The 24,671-nt window shown below is 30.4% G+C and overlaps 1 protein-coding gene across 1 annotated transcript in view; it reads right to left on the bottom strand.

Annotated features, from left to right (window-relative positions):
- Positions 1–238: 238 nt before the first annotated feature.
- LOC142326929 (uncharacterized) overlaps positions 239–24,671 on the bottom strand; it is a 516,589-nt gene continuing 492,156 nt past the window's right edge. Inside the window, exon 6 of the mRNA XM_075369657.1 lies at positions 239–428. Within this exon, the coding sequence (XP_075225772.1) occupies positions 307–428 (122 nt within the window). The 3' untranslated portion in view covers positions 239–306. The remainder of the gene's footprint in view (positions 429–24,671) is intronic.

Raw genomic sequence — 24,671 nt, 5'->3', positions numbered from 1 at the left:
CGAGAACCCTTAGGTTCTAAAAAATGGACATTTTATGATTATTCAGTTATCCAACAACTTCAAAAAAGTTATATAATTCCATTAGTTTCTCTTTTATATTTTCAGTCTATATCCCACAATATTTTAAAATAGGAAAACTAAGAAAAACCATTATTTACATTTCACCCAATTCATCGGTTCCTTTTTTTTAAAATAATATTATTGGTTATTTAGTAATTATGTTGATTAAGTCGTAATTCTTTTTTTTTTTACAATAATTTTTAATTTTTTTTATCATAATATTTACTATGTATATATAACAATTTATTAGACAACTATATACGTTGTCTGAAATAGGAAGGCAATAGTTAAGCAGAAAACGATGCCATAAATATATTGCGATGCCCTCAGTACTCCGATGGATTTGTTTGAGTGAAATGAAGTACTCGCTGAAACAAAAAAAAAAAAAAAATATATGTAGTTTAAAATGAAATAATAAACGTATAGATTACAGTATCTTATTATTATGTATATCAGATTTTCGGATTTCATATTATCATTAAACAAATAGATGCCGTAATTTACTAGTCACACACCACAATCTTACCACAATTATAGTTTATTGTTAGGCACCACAACCTGAAATGTAGTAAATATCATGTAGATAAAATTTACTTTGAAAAATTACGTCAGTCATTCCATTCCATTATTGGTTGTTTATCACTTCTCTCTTTTCTTAGCATCAGCATGCTTCTTATTGGCATGCGATGTCATCTCATTTAAATTCTATTGTTTCGCTGCCGGATGTAGTATCGGAATGGAACGGTTTTCTTTCCATTCATCAGTGAGCTGTATTTTATTGCTGCAAATCGGTATCAGACCAACAAGATGCATATTGTGATATTCTAATTGGAACACGTCCACTTTTTTTTACTACATGGACTGTCTTATATAAGGAATATCATCACTATTCTCATAGAAATCAAACTTTGATTCGTTTATTTATTTGAGGAAATAATTTATTTAGTCTTAGACAATTTATTTGGATATAATAAAGGCTAGAACAAATTATATTACAGAGTAGTAAAACAATTAGCAAAATTTATGTTTGTAATGATAATAGAATGTTAAACTTGTATTAAACTTTTATAGTAATTTCTGAATTACTTTGAAAATTGCATTACATTTTTTAATGGCCACAACCCATAAAATTATTAAAGAAAAGATTTAAAATATAATACATTATTAAAGGGTTTCTAATAAATAATACAGGTGCAAAAAAAAATCTGATGTGGACACCACCTGACTTCCTTGTACGTCTATTAAATTACATATACACATTTTTTTTAAATGGAAAGTACATCAAATTTTATTTCATTAATAACTTCTGATATTTTTTTTAGTTTGTATTTGTTGTTACTTGTCTATGTTTATTCTTTATTGTTTATTTTTGTTGTTTTATGTAACACTACATGATAGTGTTACTTTAGTCGCTAATGACTGTAATTGTTGATGCGACTGTAAATAAAAGCATTATTAACATAATTTATTTATAAGTAATTATGTACTTGGTAAATTTCAAATTACTTTAGAAGTAAAAAGTAACATCAAAGTAATTATTTTTAAATCGAAATGTTACTTTGGTTGATAAAACTTCGTAGTTGTCCATATAATTTTACTAATACTAAGCTACAACATTGACCTGATAACAATAATAGCATCGTATGAAGTGTCATTTCAGTGTTTGACATTTGCTAAGAGGCTTAATATGTAATAGAATATAATACGACATACTGTTCAGCGTTAAGAGATATCCTAACTGTTGTTTGTAGTAGTGAGATTTTACTGCAACGTATGCGACTGTGTTAGTGCAGTAATGCACAGGGTGACTCAATTTGTTAGTCCTCGCTAACATTTATGTAATAATTTATCGTCTATCGAGTTTTAAACAGTGATATAACTTTAAATATAGCTGCCATGTAATTAATTCGTAAATAACTCGATTCAGTCGGCACCAAATAATTATAAAACTCCGCAAGGTATTCGCGGGGTTGCAATTTTGTATTCAAAGACATAAATATTACTTGCACAGTAAAAAAAATAAAAAAGATAAAGGCAAAAAAGATTTCCTTTGTTGAACTTCATCGAATTCCAAACGGAAATAATATTTTCCGTTCGCCTAATCATTGATGCAGTTCACCAAATCATGCTATCAAATTATGAAAATTTATATCTTAATATTCTATTTTATAAATTTATCATGTCAACATTTTATATTGAGAATTAATTTTACTTGAAAAAATTTCCTTTATTAATTTAAAATACATCGAAAATTTTTTTCGAAAAAGCCCTCCCATTTCCATCCCCATGTTACGATTTTGCCCATTAACGAACTCGACCGAGATTTTTGGTCGTTATATTTTGTGTTTAAATTTGAAAATGATTGGCGGAAAGTTACGGTAGTTATCGTATCCATAAGAAAGTGAATACATATTTCACTTTCTTGTGGACACGATGACTATATATATATATATATATATATATATATATAAATTTTTGAAGTAACGGTGGTTTTGTGTCTGGAGGATGTGAAACGCGAAGATATGTCGAAATTTTCCGGCAGTCGAATCATGGTACCCATTATAATAGGTAGCTTTCTTATGAAATCTACCTAAAAGAATAAAAAGGTGAAACAAAGTTAGCTTCCCGTATTTTATACTTGAATCGGAGATAAAATGTATGTTAAACGTAACTCGGACCATCTTGAATATAAATGTAACTTACTGATTTAAATGCTGCGGTCACGACGTCATTCATCGCTAAAACCCCCATAAAAATTATTTACTAACATTAAAAAAAATGTAGGTTGAAGACAAAGAAAGCGAAAACAATTTCCAAAATGATGAATAGTTGTCATGATCACGTGTCCAAAGTAATTTAATTCTGTTTATTCATTATCCAGTATCGTTATTTCCTTACCTATCAGTAGGCTTTAATATCTTTTTTTACAGACTTTTTGAAAGAAAAGTACGCTATTACGTTCAGTCTTACGGTGGGATTGGGGAAGGGTGAGAATGGATTTTCTTTACATTTTGAGGTATGAGGATTTTGAAAATACCATTCATGTATGTAATATTGTGGCTCTAAAATCGCCAAACCTACTTAATAAATTTCATTGAAATTTAAATATACTGTTGCAGTATATCTGAAGTTGTGCAAGTGAAAATTTTATGAAGATTGGTTGAGCCGTTTCTGAGTTAACGCACAATTTAAGGTCGATAACAGGCAACATAACCTCAAATTGAGGTTATGATGACTGCTGGTGTGTAGGGTCAGCTGGTTAATCGAACTATGTAGTGCGTTTCTGACTACGAAATAGTAAGGGCGTCGGAAACAAAAAGTCGATCTTGCGTAGAACTGCGGAAAAGTTTTTTTTTTTTATTTCTAATTCTGGCGATGCTTTTTATTAACTCTTTAGGGCTTTTTTTAGTATTAGGTTTTATTATATTAAGAGCTACAAGATGCAATTTTCCCATTTTTAAAAAATATAATGAAGAAAAACTACGTAGAAATAAAATACATAATAAATATAAAATCATGGAGTAAATAAAACCTCTTAGCGGTGTAATTGAAAGATAAAAAACTCTCATTTACAGTTATAGCGATATTTTTAAATCCTTCGTAATACTGAAGTAGAAATTAAAAGAACAAAGAAAACCACCAACCATCATTTATTTGCTCATTATACGGATTACTTTCAAAGTTAATGAACTATTCTTGATAAAGCGAATGTTTTTATTTACTTAAAACTGTTCTATTCAGATATTTAAGTATTTATAATGTAAAAGTAATATACGAATATAATTATTGAATGCCTAGTACTGTTCTCCTTTTTAAATTGACTGTATTGAATAAATGTATTCACTATTAAAATGAACTAATTATACCTACATATTCATTTTTCTATATACGAATATTTTTTTAGTTCGATCACATAAAAAAAGAATCAATGGAAGTTGTGTGGTCACTGAACCGGTAAGTGTTTAATATTTTTTTTTTTTTTAAGCTAACAAACGGGAACTCAGAAGAATTAATGATGATAAGACTTTGTCCACTTCAACATCATCCTGCCCTACCTAACCGCTTTCCTCTTTTCTAGACCGTGGAAATTTTACTCTTTGTTGTCAGCTGCTTTCCAGTTCAATCACTACGTATTTTTCCCCTTTTCTTTTTAGAATCGTTGCTTTTTAATCTTGACTCTATTCTTTGTATTTTAGGTGAAACTTAATATCTCGTTTGTGTAGATTAATTATACTAAGAATTTAATTGTATTTTCTAAAAGCGGTATTGTTTACTCTGCTATAAAGGTTAAATTCTTTATTTTATATTTTACTGAACGATAAAAAAAGTTTATACAAAGAAGTATCTTTTTATCGTCGATTTTAACAAATAATTGAAATTTTAACAAAGAAATTTTTATATCGGTTCAGCTGTAATTATTTCCCACACAACTAATCTAACCCGGAGTTTGCCGTTTTAGTGAATTCTGTTTCTAAATGTAGCTTGATAATTTCTGGAAAAAAATTATTAAATAAAACATACATTGAAAAACCATTTACTACATTTTTAAAAATCTATATTAAAGACTAAGATATACTAAATTGCGGTTAAAGCTTAGAAAAAAAATCTGATGTGGACCCCGCATGGCTTCCTTGTACGCCTATTAAATTACATATACACATTGTTTAAAATGAAAAGTACATAAAATTTTATTTTATTAACTTCTGATATTTTTTCATATTTATTATTTTTCTATCGTTACTATTGAATTATTATTTATTGTAAAAAAAAATTTACAATCTGAGATTAATAATTAATAATAAATCATTATATTTAAATTAAAAAAAAAAAACTTAAAAAAAAAGGAGATGAAGTTTGATTCAAACCGACGTGCCTTCCCCTTGTAAGATCCAAATATTTCATTAATTAAAATTTTATTTGGCTCTAACTCTGGAAGCAATGAAAATAACTATCACTATGAAAAGCTCTCAATGAAGGCTTATTAATGCAGTTAAGAAAAGTCCAAAATTCAAATTTTTTCGATTTCGGGATTTTTTGGACACTTATGGTCCAGTTGATTGCAATCAAAAGAGGAGGTCCACAACTAATGTTATACCTGTCCTAAATCCAAAATTTAAACATCCTACGGCTAATCCTTTTTGAGTTATGCGAGATATATACGTACGTACGCACAGACGTCACGCCGAAACTAGTCAAAATGGATTCAGGGATGTTCAAAATGGGTATTTCCGTTGAAATATGTAAACTGAGATTATTCGCGATCATATTACTTCCTTTACTTTGTATAAGGAAGTAAAAACATACAAGTAACAATGTTTGCCAAATATATTTCTGTAATGATCACTTGAATGTTTATGTACATTGCAATTAAAATGGTGGGGGGATACATTTGTTATTTTGTATTTAATGTTGGATGTTCGTCCAGTTGGCAGGTAGGACACATTCACACAGCAGAAGTAATTCCCCGATTTCCTACCGCTGCTGGTGTAGCGCTAATAGTACAGGGCGCGATGTCGGTACGCCATTTTGTAGCGGATCTGTTACCATTTCAGTTACGACTATGGCGTGGATTGGTGAGTATTGCGCTGTGGTTATTGAAACGTATTTTAAAAATGGTGATTCTGTTATCAACACGCAGCGAAAATTTTGTTGACAATTTAGGCTTGGTCGACACGCTGCGGTACCCGATAAGAAGACAATTCAGTTATAGATATCCAATTTTAGAGCTATCAGTTCGGTTTAAAAAAATAAATCACCAGGTTGGCCACGTTCGAATACGCGAAAATACTGAAGCGGCGAGAAAAGCAGTTACACGATCTCCACGTCGCTCAGCTCTTAAACACGCTGCTGAGTTACAAATTTCTGATCGAACTGTCAGGAGAATGTTACACGCCGACTTACAGTTTTCATCCTTACAAAATGATGGTCGTGCAGCAGCTAAATGAAAGTGACTGGATTAGTCAGGCTATTCTAGAAAATGTTCCAGTGAACTCGATTGTAGTGTCAAGTGACTATGTCCTTTTTCATTTACCGGGTTGTGTTAACAAACAAGATTTTTGATACTGGGCAGAAAATAATTCCCTACAGCATCATGAGCGCTCTCCGAACTCTGTGTGTTACAGTTTGGTACGCGGTTAACGAATTTGGAATAATAAGGCCATAATTATTTGAGGAATAAAGACGATCGGTTACAGTAATTTCCGAATGTTATGTAAAAATGTTACGCGATCGATGTCTTCCTACCTAGATGAACTCATCTAGATTTGATGAACTACTACTAGATTAACTCGTCTTCCTAGATTTGATGAACTCGGAAATCAAGCCGAAAATTTATGGTTTCAACAAGATGGGGCCACTCCTCACATGGCAAGACAATTGATGAATTTCCTCAGAGAAATATTTCCCGGAGTTATACTTCACAAGGAGGAACATGTGCAGGCCATGGGACATCCCATTGCCTGCACGGTCATCCGATCTTGTAGCATGTAATTTTTTTCTGTGGGGACATCTAAAGCCTGAAATCTTTAAACAGAAGCCAAGAACCCTCGATCCTTTAAAAGAAGATTATTATCAAGAAATCGCTGCAATACCATTGGAAATGACTAGAAAATAATTGCGGAATTTCAAAGAGAGGTTAAAGCTGTATAGATAGTGAAGGTCTATCTATACTTAATTTTATCTACTGCTTGGTATTATTTTGAAATATTTTTCCACTGGAAGATCTTTTCATTGATTGGTTTCAATGATTTTATTAATTTTATTAAAATTAATAAAAGTTATGTGAAAATAAGTGAAAACACTGCTCTTTCAGAAGATATTTAATTTTTTTGTTATCTTGTTTTAATTCCTATTTTATTTACGTTTGAAATGGGGAAATTATTTCTGCCGGACTCTGTATAACAAACGGCAACAGGCAACACATTTCTTAGATATAATGGATTATTTTTTTTGTAGTCTAACCCACCGATGTAATTAGGGATAGAGAGCGAGAATTAGCGAGAGAGGGTGAGTCATAGGTAGAGAGAGAACCAGAGAGTAAGTATTGTAAGAGTGGAAAGGGAGAACTTTGACAGCAGCATAGCAGCACACAAAAATATTGGTGAAGTATTAAGTAGAAAAAAAAGAAAAGGTAAAAAAATGTAGGTTTTTTTCTGTTTCGATGGCCACATAATTTCAACCTATCAAATTTTTGTTAAGAAATTATATAAAAAATTAAAGTTTAGTTTTTTAAACCCCAGAATTTTATCTACTGCTTAGTATTTTTTTTGAAATATTTTTCCACTGGAAGATCTTTTCATTGATCTTTTCATAGCTTAATATGTTCAGGCATGAAATTCCGAGTATAGGTGAAATTGTTCTTTTAGGAATCCTGTACCAATTCTAGGATGGCTTTTTTATTTCTAAAGGAAAAACAATTTTTGTACGTATAATATATATAATTTTAGTACATATCTAAGTTGCTACCAGAAAATCATTAATTAGTAATATGCTCCTTCTTTGTGCGTAAAAATAACCAACCTCCCGAGGAACTACGGACGAGATGAACGTTTGCTGACTGAAAATGGTGTTAAGCATTGATTCGGGGAGCAAAATAATCCATCTTGTATAGCGGTTACTCTGAAAGTAAATTATTCTTATATACACCCATCTTCTTTTTCTTATCTCCAATCTCTTGTTTCCTTATCGGTTCTCTAGATTAAGTATTACCCTACACGGTTTTTCGCGTTAAGGTCGCCGGACTCGAAGAGTCGATGCAATCTTGATATCAGATACAAAAGCTAAAGTATCGATATACACTTACAGGACAACCTAATCCTTCCTGAAATATAAAATACTCACTCTGAATTAATTGTACAGACAATGTGAGGTCCTGTACTTTATTCTGCTTTTACTAGAAGAAATTCTTTTTTAACAGAGAGTTGATTTTACGGAAAGGGTAATAAAGGAAAGCATCCTTTACTACTCTTTTTTCATCTCGTTATTAAATGGGATTATAAAATATATATTTATCTTAATAATATCGTTAAAACTTACGGTTTAGAGGTTAAAGGTTTCCTATGTATACTGAGAACAGAAATAACAATTTAAAAAATAGTACTTCTATTTCATTAAATGGAATACATATATTTTTAAGTATATTTAAATACTAATTTTTGATATTATTTTTTAAATACGTTATGAAAATCCCCTGACTCAAAAACAGGAAACTTTTACTCATAATTCCTGCAGGCTTTCTTCAAATAATTTATTCAAATTACAATTCACAAGAGTATTAATTAAAAAAAAAAAAACTTTTAATGTAATATAAATTTCAACTTTTTTCATATAGAGGTTGGTAAAATATCGGTCTTTTAAAAACAAATTTCTCATGAATAATTCTATTTTTATTTTCATAAGGCATTATTATATGAAATCACTTTATTAATATTTATTACTTATTGAATGATATGACCAAAGGTAATCGATAGTCCGTAGTAGATAAATTTATAATAAATAAATAATACTAATGTTTTCGCGTTAATAAAAAATAAAAGTTATTTTATAGTATATGTTATAAATAAACTATCGTGTTAACTCTATTTGCTTTTAGGAGAATTATGTGCGTGATAAGGGCTGGTGTTACACTAACAGTGAATGATATTGATGTTATTATTGTAGTAGTAGAAGAGGGCGTCGTAATTAGTTAATTGAATTTAAGATAATAATACTGTTGAATCATAATTTATGTTTAGGAGGTTCATAATTTCCGAGGAGGAGGTCCAGTCCGATGAAAATATTGAAAAAAACTCAATTTATTTTTTCTTATTTAATTTCTTATATTTTCTATTATTATAAGGGAATGGAATTTATAATTTTGAAAAATTTAAATTTTAAAATTCTAAATGAATTTTCCTCATCAAGATCTTTATTTGTTATTCTTTGAAAATATTATTTTCGAAGGATATTTTACAGATTTCTTTCTTATTGGTTGCATTATGGTTTTAAAAAAAACATCATTGGCCGTTAAGGGGGGGGGGGATTGTCAATGGTAAAACTCTTCGTATTAAATCAGCTGATTTCGAAGTCGGCAGTTCTCACGTTCGAATCCTAATAAAAAGGTAGTTGCTTTTATTACGATTTGAATACTAGATCGTGGATACAGGTGTCTGTTTTTTTTTACCTCCGGGACCACCGTTAGGTACTGTTTCGGAGGATCAGATGAATGATTTATGGCGTGTGTGAAAATGCCATGTCTGACCGAGATTCGAACCCGGGACCTCCGGATGAAAGGCCGAGACGCTATCATTCGGGCTACGGAGGAACGATACTCTTAGTTGACTAATTTCAAAATGGCGATCGTTTCTCCACCGTTTTAAATATCTTAGGAATTATTAAATTTATCAAATTGTGTTGTAGTATATAAATTATGAAGCATTTTATTGTGATCAAAACGACACCTTATTCGTAAAAATTCGACGATAAACAAGAGAGTTATTGCAAAATGTAGGTTTAAACCGCTACGGCGGCCATCTTGTTTCTTTTATTATCGGGGTTTCTGATAAAATTGCTAATTTTAGGAATTATATCGGTTTATGCCTATTTTTTTCAATAACTCTGTTGAATGTAGTCGGATTTTTACGACTAAGGTGTCGTTTTATTCAAAAAAGAATGCTTCATAATTTTTAAAATTCCTACGATATTTAATATTGAAAAATTGAAACGATCGCCATTTTTAAATTTATCAACGAAGAGGATCGTTATTTTTTTCCTGATAAAAAATGTTATTTTAAAATAAAGTACATTTTATTGCATTATCTTCAACCGTTCGTGAAAAATAATTTTTTTTAACAACACGAAATGGTGGTCAGACAGAAAAAATTTGTGTTTTCGGCTTTATGTTCAGTGGACATTTTCTTCAGTATGTTAAGCAGAATAACCTCTTAGAGTTTGACATCACCTTTAAAGGACATTCTGTATATGGGGGGAATTTGTTGGTAAATGTTTGGGTCAATATCCCCAGGGATGGGGTAAATAGTTTCTTTAGGGTCAATTTTCTCAAAGTTTGCAAACATAACTCCACTTTATATTAAGTCCAGTACATGCGAACATGCATATTACTATTAAATTAAATAGTAATATTACATATTACTATTTAAAAAATAAATTTTTCTCCAAATTCTCCCTTCCTCAAAAAGTGAAAAAGGGTATCTTTTTATTCATTGCATATTCTTTAAACGAATTTATTTGGAGCCTTCCTAAGCTTAGTAGTAGCGCAAGTGATCTCCAAAATATACTATAGGGGCAATATTTGAGGGGAGCCGATCAAAGTTTAAAAATATGAATTTTTTTGAAGTCTTAAAAATTTTTTTTTAATATATCATTATTTTTCCACTATACATTAATAAATAACCAATGCCAGGATAGTATAACAACTTTGTTTTAACTTTTATTTTTAATTAAGACTGGATAGCGAACTGGCAAATATTTTAAGTGGGAATTACAGGTATTGTTAAGGTATCAATCGTATGAATGTCTGTTTCGAAGTCAAGAGCTTCAGGTTCGAATCCTAATAAAGATAGTTGCTTTTATTCGGATTTGAATACTAGATCGTAGCTACCGTTGTTCTTTGGTGGTTGGGTTTCAGTTAACAACACGTCTCTGGTGTGTGGCCTGAGTCTGTACAAGGCTACACCTCATTCACACGTCGCGAACAAGGGACGCCTATGAGCCCCGAATTCAGAAAGCTGCATGGGATATCTGAAAACTTCCGAAATATTAGAATTGAAGAAGAAATTCTACTGAAATATTATGGATTAACTATTAAGTGAAATAAAATTTTACCGATTATAAAATTTGCTGCAGGGTCTATTTATTTTCGTATCGTTACATTAAAAACTCTGATGTGAGCACCAAATGACTTCCTTATACGCCTATTAAATTACATATACACATTTTTTTACAACCAGATGTTAATAATTATTGATAAATAAAAAAAATATAAATAAATATTTAAATTAAAAAAAAAGTTAAAAAAAAGGAGATGAAGTCGGATTCGAAATGATGTACCTTTCCCTTGAATCCAAAATCCAAATTGTTTGGAATTTGGACCTTTTTTGGATACTTTTGCTCCAGTCGATTGCAATCAAAAGGGGAGGTGCACAACTGGATGTTACAACAGTCCTAAATGCGAATTTCAACATCCTATGGTTAATCGTTTTTGAGTTGTGCGAGATACATACGTACGTACGTACAGACGTCACGTCGAAGTTAGTCAAAGTGGATTCAGGGATGGTCAAAATGGATATTTCCGTTGAAATCTGAAAACCGAAGTTTTTCGCGATCGTAATACTTTCCTATACTTTGTATAAGAAGTAGAAATATATAAACTAATAAAAAAATAAATTTTTATTAAAAATTGTTTCTAAAACTCGGTCTGACCAGTCCGTGATACTATTATTTTTCATTTACCAGTTTTTTTTAACCCGTTCGGATTCGAATTAGTAAGCATTAAGATTTGACAACATTTCTTTAAGTTTTAAACACAAATGTTTTTTTAAATGACAAGGGCCCTGTAGACCCTTGTGTCATATTATGTTATTTTTTTTGTTTTAATGTTCTATTGACAATGACAAAATTGACAATATTTCATTTAATGTTCTATGTTTGACAAGACTGATCTTTTGAATTGGTTGCTTTTTTTTATCACGGTGGGGAAGTTCTTAGATTGGGACAAGGGACTCCCCCCTCCAAAAAAAAAAAAATTAAGCCATAAGAAGTTTGTTTTGCTTAATATTATTTTGTTTTTAATTGGACATAGAAGCTTATAGAAATGCTTGTACGTGGGAACAACAAAATGGAATTTTGTAGCATTTAAAAATGCATACCTGACCGGGATACGAACTCGGAGACTCCTAGATGAAAGGAGTTTATTAAAATGATTTATATAAAAGAGTCTTTTTTATCTATGCCTTTTTTTAATGCTATTCTTCTTTTTATACAGACAACTGAACCGAAATGCGACTTTATAATTCTATTTTTCGTAAACTTTTTTTAAATGAAAAACAACTTTAAAATCTTATTCAAATGGCTTGACCAAGTAGGAATAATTTATAATTAATCAACTTTATTAAATTTATTTATTTATATTTGTTTACTGTAAATTACTTCCTTGTACGAAGTAAAGGAAGTATTGTGATAGTGAATAATTTCGGTTTTCAAATTTCAACGGAAATATCCAATTTGACCATCCCTGAATCCATTTTGATTAGTTTTGGCGTAATGTCTGTACGCACGTAAGAATGTATCTCACGTAACTCAAAAAGGATTAGCTGTAGAATGTTGTAATTTTGGATTTAGGACTGTTGTAACATCTAGTTGTGCAGTTCCCCTTTTGACTGTAATCGACTGGACCAAAAGTGTCAAAAAAGCCCAAAAAAAAAAAAAAAAAAAATTGAATTTTGGACTTTTTCTTAACTGCAGTAATCAAACCTCATTGAAAGCTTTTCAACATTATATCATAAGTGACAGTTATTTTCATTGGTTCCAGAGTTATAGCCAAACCCACCGGGTTGGTCTAGTGGTGAACGCGTATATCCAAATCAGCTGATTTGGAAGTCGAGAGTTACAGCGTTCAAATCTTAGTAAAGCCAGTTATTTTTATATGGATTTGAATACTAGGTCGTGGATACCGGTGATATTCGGTAGTTGGGTTTCAATTAACCACACATCTTAGGAATGGTCGAACTGAGAATGTACAAGACTACACTTCATTTACACTCATACATATCATCCTCATTCATCCTCTGAAGAATTATCTAAACGGTAGTTACCGGAGGCTAAACAGGAAAAAGAAAGAAAAAAAGATAGAGTTATAGCCAAATAAAATTTTAATTAATGAAATATTTGGATCGTACAAAGGGAAGGCATATCTGTTCGAATCCGAATTCATTTCCTTCCTTTTTTAACTTTTTTTTAAAATTTAAATACAGCATATTTATTGATTTATTAATGATTATTAATCTCTGACTGTAAAAAAAATTTTTAAACTTTTTTTTAATTTATATATATTGATTTTTTAATAATTATTAATATCTGGTTGTTAAAAAATATGTATATACAATTTAATAGGCGTAAAAGGAAGTCATGTGGTGTCCACATCATATTTTTTACTTTTATACTTATTTGTTTTTTTCATTTTCGATTTTAATCACTTTTTGTACTTTAATTATTTGTTAAATAATTAATTTATTACATGAATTGTTTGCATGATTTATAATTATTGATAATGTTATTGTAAAATGAAATTATGAATTTAAACTTTATTATCATATTAGATTTCAAGGTTATTTATTGGCAAGAGTAGTTCCACCCGTACTGTCACCAAATATAGCCCAGCCATCTAAATTTCAATTCTCATAAATCACTTCTTAATCCTTTTATCGGTGGTATGTTTTCTTTTAAGGTACTTTCTTATCTCTTTGTCTCCATTCCTTTTCTTGTCACTAACGTCTATTTCTTAAACTGGATTTTACCTTTCTTCTTATATTATTTACTTACTTTTATACTGGAGTTTTTTCTTTTTTTTTAATCAAGTGACCTACTTTGATTTATATTTTCCTTTATTCAGAATTATATAAAATACTGAATGTATGTGGATTGGTGTGTGTGTTTGTTGGTTTAATATTACAAGAATTTATAACTTAGGATCGTATAATTTGACGTGATAGGTTATGTTTTAAAGGAATTGATGGAGTTAAATTTTTAAAAAGGTCAGATTGAAGTCTGTGAGATATTGAACGTTGTTGTATTGGAGATAAATCTTTATATAAATTTTATGTTTTTTAGATTAAAAAACAAAAAAAATTATACGAAGTATATATAAAAAAAATCTTTTATAATAATGAAAGTTTCTTTAACTCTAAATCTAAAAATTAATTTTTGTCAATATACCGAACTTTTCAGCCTGTCGACTTGAAATTTCTAAAATTATTGTGGTTTTTAATAATCTGAGATTTTTACTTTCTTATATATAGCTCTATCGCTGTTAAAGCAGCGTAGGTATAAAGGGAAAATATAGCGATCGGTCAAAGTTTTGGGTATCGGGGTTTTTCCAAATATCGACGTTTCAAGAATTCCTTAGTTCAAAAAAACGGAAACATAGTTATAGATATTTCCGTAACATGTATGCACCACATATTCGTGTGCATTCATCTTTGGAAACGTTTTTACAAAAAAGGGTTTCATTGAATCCGGTTTAAGAATCTAAAAAAAGTTTTTAAATTTTTTATAATTTGATACTATAAATAATTTATATGATTATTAGTTATTAAATAATTTATATGAGGTAGCTGTCGAGTGATTGGGTCAAATAGTACCTAAATATGTGCGCTAAAGATGTTAATTTTGGGGCAGTACCTTTCACGCATCGACTGAGAAGCACTAAATTGAGATATAAAATGCATAGAGATATGGAGTCAATATCGCACCTACTATATGGATGATCTAAAATAATAGCGAAAAGTCCGGAAGTACTGGATGGGATGATACAGATGGTTGAAGAATTCACTAGCGGTATAGGGGTGGAATTCGGATTAGATGAATGCATGGTCATTCTTAGAAGAGGATTGAGGGCTGAAATGTCGAGCGAGAATGACGAGATGATCATAAGACAATTAGAGGACGGAGAGTGTAAAAATATATGGTATGGAAGAGGATCCTCAAATCAAGGATGCAAAGGTCAAGGGAAAGATGACTAAAGAATACGTTAGGAGAGTAAGGTCCATCCTAGGAAGCAACCTGACCAAGAAGAACAAAATCAGGGCGATGGGAAACTAGGTCGTACCCGTGCTCAAGTACAGCTCTCCATCCTGGAATAGAGAGAAGTGGAAGCAGCCAAATTAGATTGTAAGACGAGGAAAGAACTTACGATTTATGGATTGGTGCATCCACGAGCAGACGTGGATAGCCTATACGTCTCGCGGAAAATAGGGGGTAGAGGATTGTGGTAAATCGCCGCGGCATACTGAAATGCAATCGTTGCTCTAGCGCAATTCCTATTGAAAAATCAGAGCGACAGGCTTATGAGAGAAGTTATAATGAGGAGCGATAACCAAGAAATGTGAAAGTTCTATCGAAAGCCCTTAGAATTGTACAAAAATGTGCAGGACCGCCGGGAGATGAAGATGAAAGGCTACTGGAAGACGCCTTGATGAACGTTAACATGAAGAGAATTTCCCAGGAAGCGTTGCAAAAAGAATGGCGGGGGAAAATCTACATAGACAGTATGCCATGAGAATGGAGGCGCCAGGTATCGATGAGATTCGTACAGTATCGTGGCTTCGTAGAGTAAAAACTGAAGACTGAAACCGAAGCCCTGATTGTAGCGGCGTAGGATCAAGCATTGAAGACAAGAAATTACGAGAAGTACGTTATGAAAACCAAAGACTATAACAAATATAGACTATGCAGTACCTGTTCAGAAACAGTAAGATCATCTCGTATCGGGGTGCTCGCAGCTGGCGAGATTCGAATACCTGCAAAGGCATAATAGAATATGTGACTAAGTTCGCTGGGCTATATGTAGAAAATTCCGTATACCGTTGGATGCGGACAAATGGAACCAGTATCTGCCGTAGCGGGTAGTAACACACAACAGGTGTACCCGATCACGTATAATACAGTACACGTACGATATACCAGTACACACAGATCGATAAGTGAATGCTTACCCGATATAGTACTGAAGGATAATGAAGACAGAAATTCGTAGCTAATAGACGTCTCTGTACGTAACAATGGAAATAGCACACAAAAAATTGCAGAGAAAGAATTAAAATAACAAGATCTCGAGGTTAGCAGGATGCCGGGCATGAAGACAAAGGTAATGCCGATAGTTATCGAGGCCCTTGAAATGATCCCTAAGATCCAGGAACAAGATTTAAAGAAAGTTACAGGGAATTTAAGACTAAGGACATTCAAGACATAACGTTTAATGGTACAGTCCATGACCTGAGGAAATCGTTGGGATTGAAAAATGCACTTCTCCTTTCTGTTTCCGTGTAGAACAGAAAACACGGAAGATATGTGTTGGAGATGTGCGGGTGTGTTTATTGGAGTGTGTATGAGGTTGATTTAACCCCAAAAGAAGGAGGTATTAGTCTTGTAGGAGCGACCGACCCCTACCGGACTTAATCGTTTCAGAAATCAGTGAAATAATAATTTTTTCCTTTTTCTTCTTTCGAATAGTCCTTTTTAGATCTTGCTACATTTCCTTTTATTTTGTTGTTTCCAGTACTTTTTCATTTCCGAGAGAGCTTTTTGTTGCTCCTGTGTAAGTTTTCTGGAGCTTTTCTTTTGGTTTTCCTTTTCATCTAGTTTGAAATCTTCAATTGTTTTTAGAAACTCTATTCTATCTGTTATTATTTATTTCCAAACTTAATTTAGTTTTTCTGTTTTATTTTACTTCCCGGTGCCACCCTATTTTTATTTATCTATCTTTGTAAAAGTTAAATAATTGTTTTATAAGTTTACACTTATTCTATAAATACAGCCAAAAAAACTCATTCTTATTTTTCGCTTTTAAATCTTTCATTTGTTGGTGGATTTCTTTGTTAGATTTTAGTTTTTAATCTTCCTCTGTTTTTCTGGTTCCAAAAATCTTCCTTAAAATTAGTTTTTTTTTTTTAAATTTCTTACATTAAACTTTATTAAACACTCGTCAACATATAAGGCTTCTGGGCAAATTACTGTTTTATAATGCCGTAATTTAGCTTTATAGCGTAACTTTATTATTGTAAATATCCGCAGTCAGTCAAGTGACAGTAGATTAAACGGTGTTTCCGTTTTTCAAATCCTATCTTAATAACTTCTTTTTCGAGTACAGTTGGTGTTATTACCTCCCCATGATACTTAAATTTGCCTGTTCATAAATTTTTTATCCCTTTTTAAAAATTATTTTTTTACACAGTTCTTATCACCGGTTATAAATTGTATTTTTTCATAGGACATTTCTAAACCTTACTATTTTCTGCCGATAAATGTATTTTTAATTTTGTTTCTTCTATATTTGTTGCTAGAATACCTACGTCATCTATAAAGGCTAATTGTTTAATAAATAATTCCTTTTTTTCATAAACGTGCAGATTCTGAGATTCGATGTTTAACCATTTGTTTATTCCATTTCCTAATTACTTTTTCTAAGGCAGAGTTGAATAGAATTGGGGTGATTCTTTATTTTTTATTTAAATTAAATAAATTTTACTTAAAAACTAATTATAAGGTATTATTTCCATTTAAAAATTATTTTAAATTTAAGCGATAGCACCGGAAAAGTTTTGCAATCATATGATAGCTTTTTTAATTTTTTATTAGTATTTTTAATTAAAGAGATGGTTAAAGTTTAATAATTTAAAAATTTAAAGAATACTGATGATTTTAAACAACTTTGTGTTATTATTCAGTTTGTTAGATTATGTCTTAAGACTGCCTTTTTTTTGTAGGATTGAATTTTTTTACTAAATTTACAACTAGTGTAACAAAAAAATATATATGTTTTAATTTTTTTTTTACAAATAAAATATACAATGAGTATATAATGCTTATAAATATTTTAGCAATTAGGGTCATTGATAATAAATACGTTGCAATTTTACATCCGGGGAGGGTTTTTAATATACGTATTCAAGGTAAAGATTTTAATTTCTATGCAAATGCCAAATAATTTCAGTAAAATCTTAGCCAGATTTTATCAACTTTAAAAAACTTAATATCTGGGAAATATTAAAAATTTGAAAAATGCTATCCTTAAATTTAATTTCAATTCATTATTTTTAAGAAAATTCAATATGACCGATCTTATATGATGAATAAATTTCCGACTCCTCCTTAAATAAATGAAATGAGCTATGTCTTATCCCTTTTTGTATTAACAAAGTGATATTAGAATACACCAGTTTGTGGGGGTTTATATTAAATTTGGTACAGAATTTGTTAAAACAATGAAGAGAAGGAAAATGATGAGTACCCTTTTTCATAAATGAGTACAGAAAATTTACGCTTATTTTATTGGTAATTATGGTTATTTATTTTTATTACTTATTGAAAATCTTCATTAGAAAATAAAAATATAGGGGGTTTAATTATTTATTTTCTTAGAAGGAGAATGAATAAAAAATCTGAGTATATAAATCTACGATATCTTTTTCCATCATCTCCATCTCATATTATCGCTCATTTATTATGCATTTGACCATAACTATAAAATAATCTTCCTACAAGATGTAAAGATCTGTATATATATATATTCCCGGAGTTGACAATTTCATTATAATAATAATTATTATTATTTATCACAGATTGATCAGTTGTTGAATTTCATTTTAGCTTATTATTTTCTTTGTAGAAAACATGTTACATTTTTTAAGATTAATAGTTTCCCTTGGACCCGCGGTAACAAATTTAGCATATTATAGATTCCTTTATTTAATTTTTAAAATACATTTCTGATAACTTTAAAAGATTCAAAATTGTGTTGTTCTAAAAAAAATAATGTTTTAATACGAATTTAAATACATATTTTGTCTGTACACATATTTTGTTGAACTGTATATTTAGTAATCTATTTTTATAGAAAATTTATAAAACGTAAAAAATTGGAGTCGCAAAACACAACTTTTTTTTGATTTGACGTTCAATAACTTCGTTAAATTGTGAATAAAATAAGTAAATTGTTGAAATAAAATTTGTAGAGTATTTACTTCTTAAAAATCTATGAAAGTTACATCAACTGAACATAAAGGTTTAGCAGATTTGTCTTTTATTAAAAACAAAGAAATTGAAATCGGTTTTGATTTTAACATAATTTTTAATAAAAACGTTTTACCGAGTTTAGCTAATAAAATTTTTTATTCGATTTAATATATAAAGATTGCCCCATATAACTGTGTCATTGCTTTTTATTGGTGTATACTAGGCATTGGGATCAATATGTGCCGATGCGTAATCCTCATATAAGCATGTAAAGTTTAGAAAGGTTTTCTATGAATATTAAAAATTTGTATAAGAATACTTTTATAGCATTTTATATGACTTGTTTTTCTAATACAGTAAAAATTATTATTTTTATTCGTTTAAAGATCGATTATTTTATAAAATAGATTTTGGAATAGAATTCGCAATTAATTTTTATTATTATTATTAGGGTTAAAATAATTTTTGTTTTTAACTAAGTAAGCTAATGGCATAATCATTTTCTTTCGTAATATGGATGAACGCTTCCTCGTTATTACATTGATTTTACCTTCTGTATAATTTGATACCGTAAATAGTAAAAACCGTCAAACAAATTTACTTTTGAGAATATTTTTACCATTGTGAATAACTTCAAAATCAGTATTGTTACAGTAATCTCCCATATAATAAAGCAGGCGATATTATATTCTAAAAAATTATAATCATAAATAATTATTTCCTTAATAATTTAAAAAGAATAAAAATATTTAAAAAATCGCTGATGATCAGCTAGCTCATAATGAAAAATTCGGAGGATTATTTTCAAAAATCCATTCCTTGTTTAAATCTTATTGCTTCTGATTACAGTTAAGTAAATTTCACTTGGAAAAACCAAAGCTATGGTATTCTATGGAAAATTCCCAGTTACGTAAAAAATTGTTCTTGTGGTAGAATTTTATTAGTTGATTTTAAATTTATTGGGATGATGTTTCTTATGAGAAAGACTAAACAAGGATTTCAGATTACAGATAATATGCAGGATTATTAATCCCGTGTGTCTAAAAAAATAAAAATAACTGTATATACATTGTGTATGAAGTGAATCGTGGTTCTTAAATCGACCGATGCATGTTGTACAACTCAGCGATATACGGAACGAATTAAACGTTGAGTCTGTATATTGCTTAATAAAATAATAAAAAAGGAGTTAAAAACATGTTGAGAGAATGGATAAACTGATTTCCTTAATCATTTACAAATATGAAGTCGGTGGTGATATTTTTTGAAGTCGAAGGGCAAATTACTTAAAACGTATTGGAAAAGATCAGTTAGCTACAAATTCGATTGAATTTATAGTATATAAAATCTTTATAGTACTGGGGTTATATTGACAATCATTATTAAAAAAAATAATAAAAAAATCGATGTCGGGAGGAAAAAGACGCTAAACAATTTTTTTTTTTTTGCTCGATGATATCACCATATAAGCTTGAAAGCTTGTGTGTGGGATATGAAAATGGAATTTATCGTATGAAAAATGCCATGCTTGACCGGGATTTGAACCCGGGACCTGCGGATGTAAGACCGACACGCTACCATTCTGCCACGGAGACTGGCAAAGTGTATATGTATAAAAAAAATCTATTTTATATTCTTGTTATCGCAATATGTGGAGAAAGTTAGCGGCCGATCGGCATAATTAGCTCACAATAATGGTTCTGGCTTCTAGAAATTAGCCCTGTTGTGAGAGTCTGTAGTGGAGATCCTCAGAGAGTTGACTTTCAATTCGAATCAAAACTACAGAAAGAAAGTGTGAGAATAAAGTTTGATACATAGAAGGCTAGAATCAAATTATGGTAAAATAGATTTAAATAAATTTTTATGCACCTTGATAACCTTAAAACAATAAATTTGGATCAGCACCCAAATGTCAACAAAAAAATTAAATTATTTTCCTGAAAACGGAAAATCATCAATTTAGGCAAAACTTTACCACTCTACTGCTATGAAATTTTATGATCTTAAAGAATAGTTTGACATGCTCAGTTTTTGAACCATCATTCTGTACAGTAGAATGATCAAATATTATGTAGGCGAATATCACGTTGCAGACTGTTGTAATTATTTTATATTTGTTTATTTAATATTACTTACGTGTGATATCAGCAGTTGGCTACGTTTTTTTTTAATTTGATGGCAACACTGAAGTCAAAATTATGGTGAAATTTGATTGTTGATTTTAAATATAACTTTATTAAATTTGACATTTAATATTAAAAAAATAAAATAACTATTTTAAAACTTGCAAAAATAAAAATTTATTAGGTATATTTTAATAATGATTTTGTAAACACTAATATCATCATCATAGTTTCGTACAAAAAATACAGAAATAGTTAGTAGTCGTTTATAATCAACATTAAATATTTTTTTATTTCAATACACATTGAATGATAGTTTATAAATATTTATATCAAAAAAGTGATAGTCCAACTATGATTTTCTTCGTAACATAAAAACATTTAATTCAACGAATTTCGTCCCGGCCTCTTAATAGGTAGCATGAATATCTTTTTACATCGTATTCATAATTTATAAAAAAGAGATGATCAATTTTTTTCCAAAATAGATGGGTAAGAATTCCTGTTTTCTTTCTTCTTATAATATATATTATGTATATATAAATATGCCATATGTCATTCAACTTCCTAATTCAGACTTCATGCAATTGACCGCTATATGGCATGTTCTTCAAAACTAACAAAAAATTGAGATGGGGGCCCACCACCCCACCTCACTTAATCCCACCCCACCATTATAGTTATGGTTCAACCATGTTTACTCGTATTATTTTTTAAAGTTATGTAACTTTTTTATAAATACCTTTTATTATTATTCCTTATTCTATTTCTTTGTTGTTTCCTTTAATGATTCTTGTTTTTCTTGAGTTTATTTAATTTCGATTAAGATTTCTTTTTGCTGATGTTATTCCTTTTCTTCAAATTGCAGTGGTTTTTGTTATTTTAATTCTCTATCTGTGAACGTTTTGTTTTGCAATTCTTTTTTTTCTTCTATATATTTCTTTTGATGTACCTTTTATATGATCTCAATCGAGTAGCAGAGATTCAGTACGTGTAATTCTATCAGAAATTCTAATAGAACTGAATTAAAAATTAAATAACAGTTGCTTAGAAACTGTCTAAACAATGCATAAATATAAATTATCTATATAAACAAAAATGTAAATGTTCGTTTGTTCAAAATATTAAATCTCGGAAAGTTCTTCACCGATTGTTTGGAAATTTTAACACAACGTTGCATTCGAATACGCGCGTATTTTTATATACCTACGATTTATATACCTAATCTGTCACAATTGTGACAGGAAAAAACATGCTTTTTTTTAAAGACAGCGCTATCTGTTGGACGCAAAAGCAATACACGCTAAATTAAATATTTTACGATTCCATTTTAATGTTTCCGATCTGTGTGTCTGCTATAGACTAAAAAACTACTGGACCGATTTACGCGCGGGGAAAAAGGGAGAAGGGGAAAAATCGGAAAAGGTAAAAGGGAAGAAGGGGAAAATAGAAAATAGAAAAAGGGGAAAAGGAAAAACGGAAAGGAAAAAGGAGAAAAAAAATAAAAGGGGAAAGAGGAATGGAAAAAGGAAAATAAGAGAAAGAGAAGTGGGAAAAGAAAAGGGAAAGGGATTTGAAAGGGGAAATGGGGGAAAAGAAAAGGATATGTGGGAATAATGAAAATTGGAAAGGAAAAAGGAAAGGGGAAAAGGGAAAGATTAAATTTTGTGAAGTCTATAACGTTCATTTTGTTAATGTTTTATCAAACTTTCAATTGTGTTAATTTAATCTATATATATATATATATATATATATAGCAATAACAAAGCAGCGGGTAGTAAAGTACTACTCTTTTGGTGTTTTTTCTGCTCGGCTGAAAGTAGAGTAACAGAAACTTGAAGATGTTTTACAAATAGTTCTACGTTTTTCTATCCAGATGAGTAATTAATGGTTTGATGATTATTGCTGTCTAGGTATGTTTGGATTTAATTTAATTTTAAAAAAGGGTCGAAGCGTGGCGACGTGTACCGCCAGGAACCTACCTGGCGGTACACGTCGCCAGGTCTTTTTGCTTAGGGTGTTCGGGTCCGTTCACATTCAAGAGTGGGGGTGGCGGTTGGGACTCCCCGATGATGGCATAAAGAAACCTCAAGGCATCAGTGGGTCGCGAAGTGGATGTGTGAAACGCACATCTGGAACTGTTAGAGTAGGAACGGGATGGGTAGTTCCTTAGCGGAAGGGAACATCGGCTATACCGAAGAGGAAGTCGGTGTGTCCTAGTGAAGTTGGGGAGACCCCGGTAGGAAGACCCCAGTAGGGGGATATCTAGGGTGAGCAGAGACTGCTGCCACGGCACTCCGAGGTGACTGTGTTTTGCTTAACGGCGAGACCTTGGGGGTGTTTAAAGAAAAAAAAAAGTATTTTTAGGCTTTTTGGCCGTGTGTATGATATTAATTTTATCAGGATCAACTATTGCTTATCCGATGCAGTTAAAAAATTACCTTCTAAAATCATTTTTAAATATTTAACTTATATTCTAAAACTAAATGCTCGTTTTGATTGATGAACAATATTAATGATCAGTAGACACCGAGTAAAACATATGTAAAAATAAATAAAGAGATGAAAAAAAGAAATATATATATATATACAAATAACTGTTGTTCTAAGTAATTCAATAGAAATCGAATTAAATTTAGTTTAAAAATATGCAAACCACTGACCATTTTCAATTGAAATTACTCACCACTACCTAATGGATAACACTTTTTTAGGTTTGATAAAATAAAAATCTAAATTTAGAAAGATAGAGATAGCATACTCGTATACCTTAACCAGTTAAATAGATATCCCTTATCCACGAACAGAATTTAATGTAGAGGATAACACTTTAATTTTACGATTGAAAACTTTCACAAAAAGATTTTTATAATAAACAATTTTTTAACCACCTTACCAGCAAAAAATATGTATGTTCTCAAAATCTTTCGGTTTTTCAAACCGTTATCAGGAGATTAAAAATATTATAAGTCAAAAATTAAAATGACATACAGTCATGACTGTTCGAATGTCAACAGTATACTCTTGACACTGAGTAAGGTGGTTAAAACATCTTTAATTATTTTTTATTATTAAAATGTATCACCAGAAACCATGTTTAAGAAATTAAAAAAAAAATTGGTAATTATTTAGTTGAGGTGCTTCACACGTCGAAATCACAAAAAAAAAAAAACATATCAAATTCATTCAAAATTAATATTTATTCATTTAATGATATATTTTGGATGTTGGAAAATAGGAAATTAGTAAAAATTTCCATAGTTATCCAAATATACACAAATAAAAATTACATAGTGATACGAAAAAAATACTTATATCATAGTGAAACATTATATTTAAAGATATAAACAATTTATTAAACAGCTAATCTGAATCAGACTGCGATACTTCTGCAGAATCATCACACATGCGATTTGCCGAATCAATGTGTATCTCACTTATAATTCACCATAAATGGTGAAATCGTGTTTTATAATTACAATATTTCCTTTTAAAAAAAAATTCGACCATATGTCCGTGGAAATGGTGTTTGGGATTTCCAAGTTTAACTAAATAGGTTATCTCTCTCTATCTCTCTCTCACACACACAGAGACAGAGACAGAGACAGAGAGAGAGAGAGAGAGAGAGAGAGAGAGAGAGAGAGAGAGAGAGAGAGAGAGAGAGAGAGAGCGAGAGAGAGAGGGAGAGGGAGAGAGAGTGATAGAGAGTGAGAGAGATCAGATGCACATAAAAATTCACGATTAATAAACAGCAGCATTTTT

Source organism: Lycorma delicatula, chromosome 6, assembly GCF_047948215.1.
Source record: "Lycorma delicatula isolate Av1 chromosome 6, ASM4794821v1, whole genome shotgun sequence".
NCBI lineage: Eukaryota > Metazoa > Arthropoda > Insecta > Hemiptera > Fulgoridae > Lycorma > Lycorma delicatula.
Note: the sequence above shows the minus strand (reverse complement) of the source record. Positions and strands in the feature narration are given on the sequence as shown.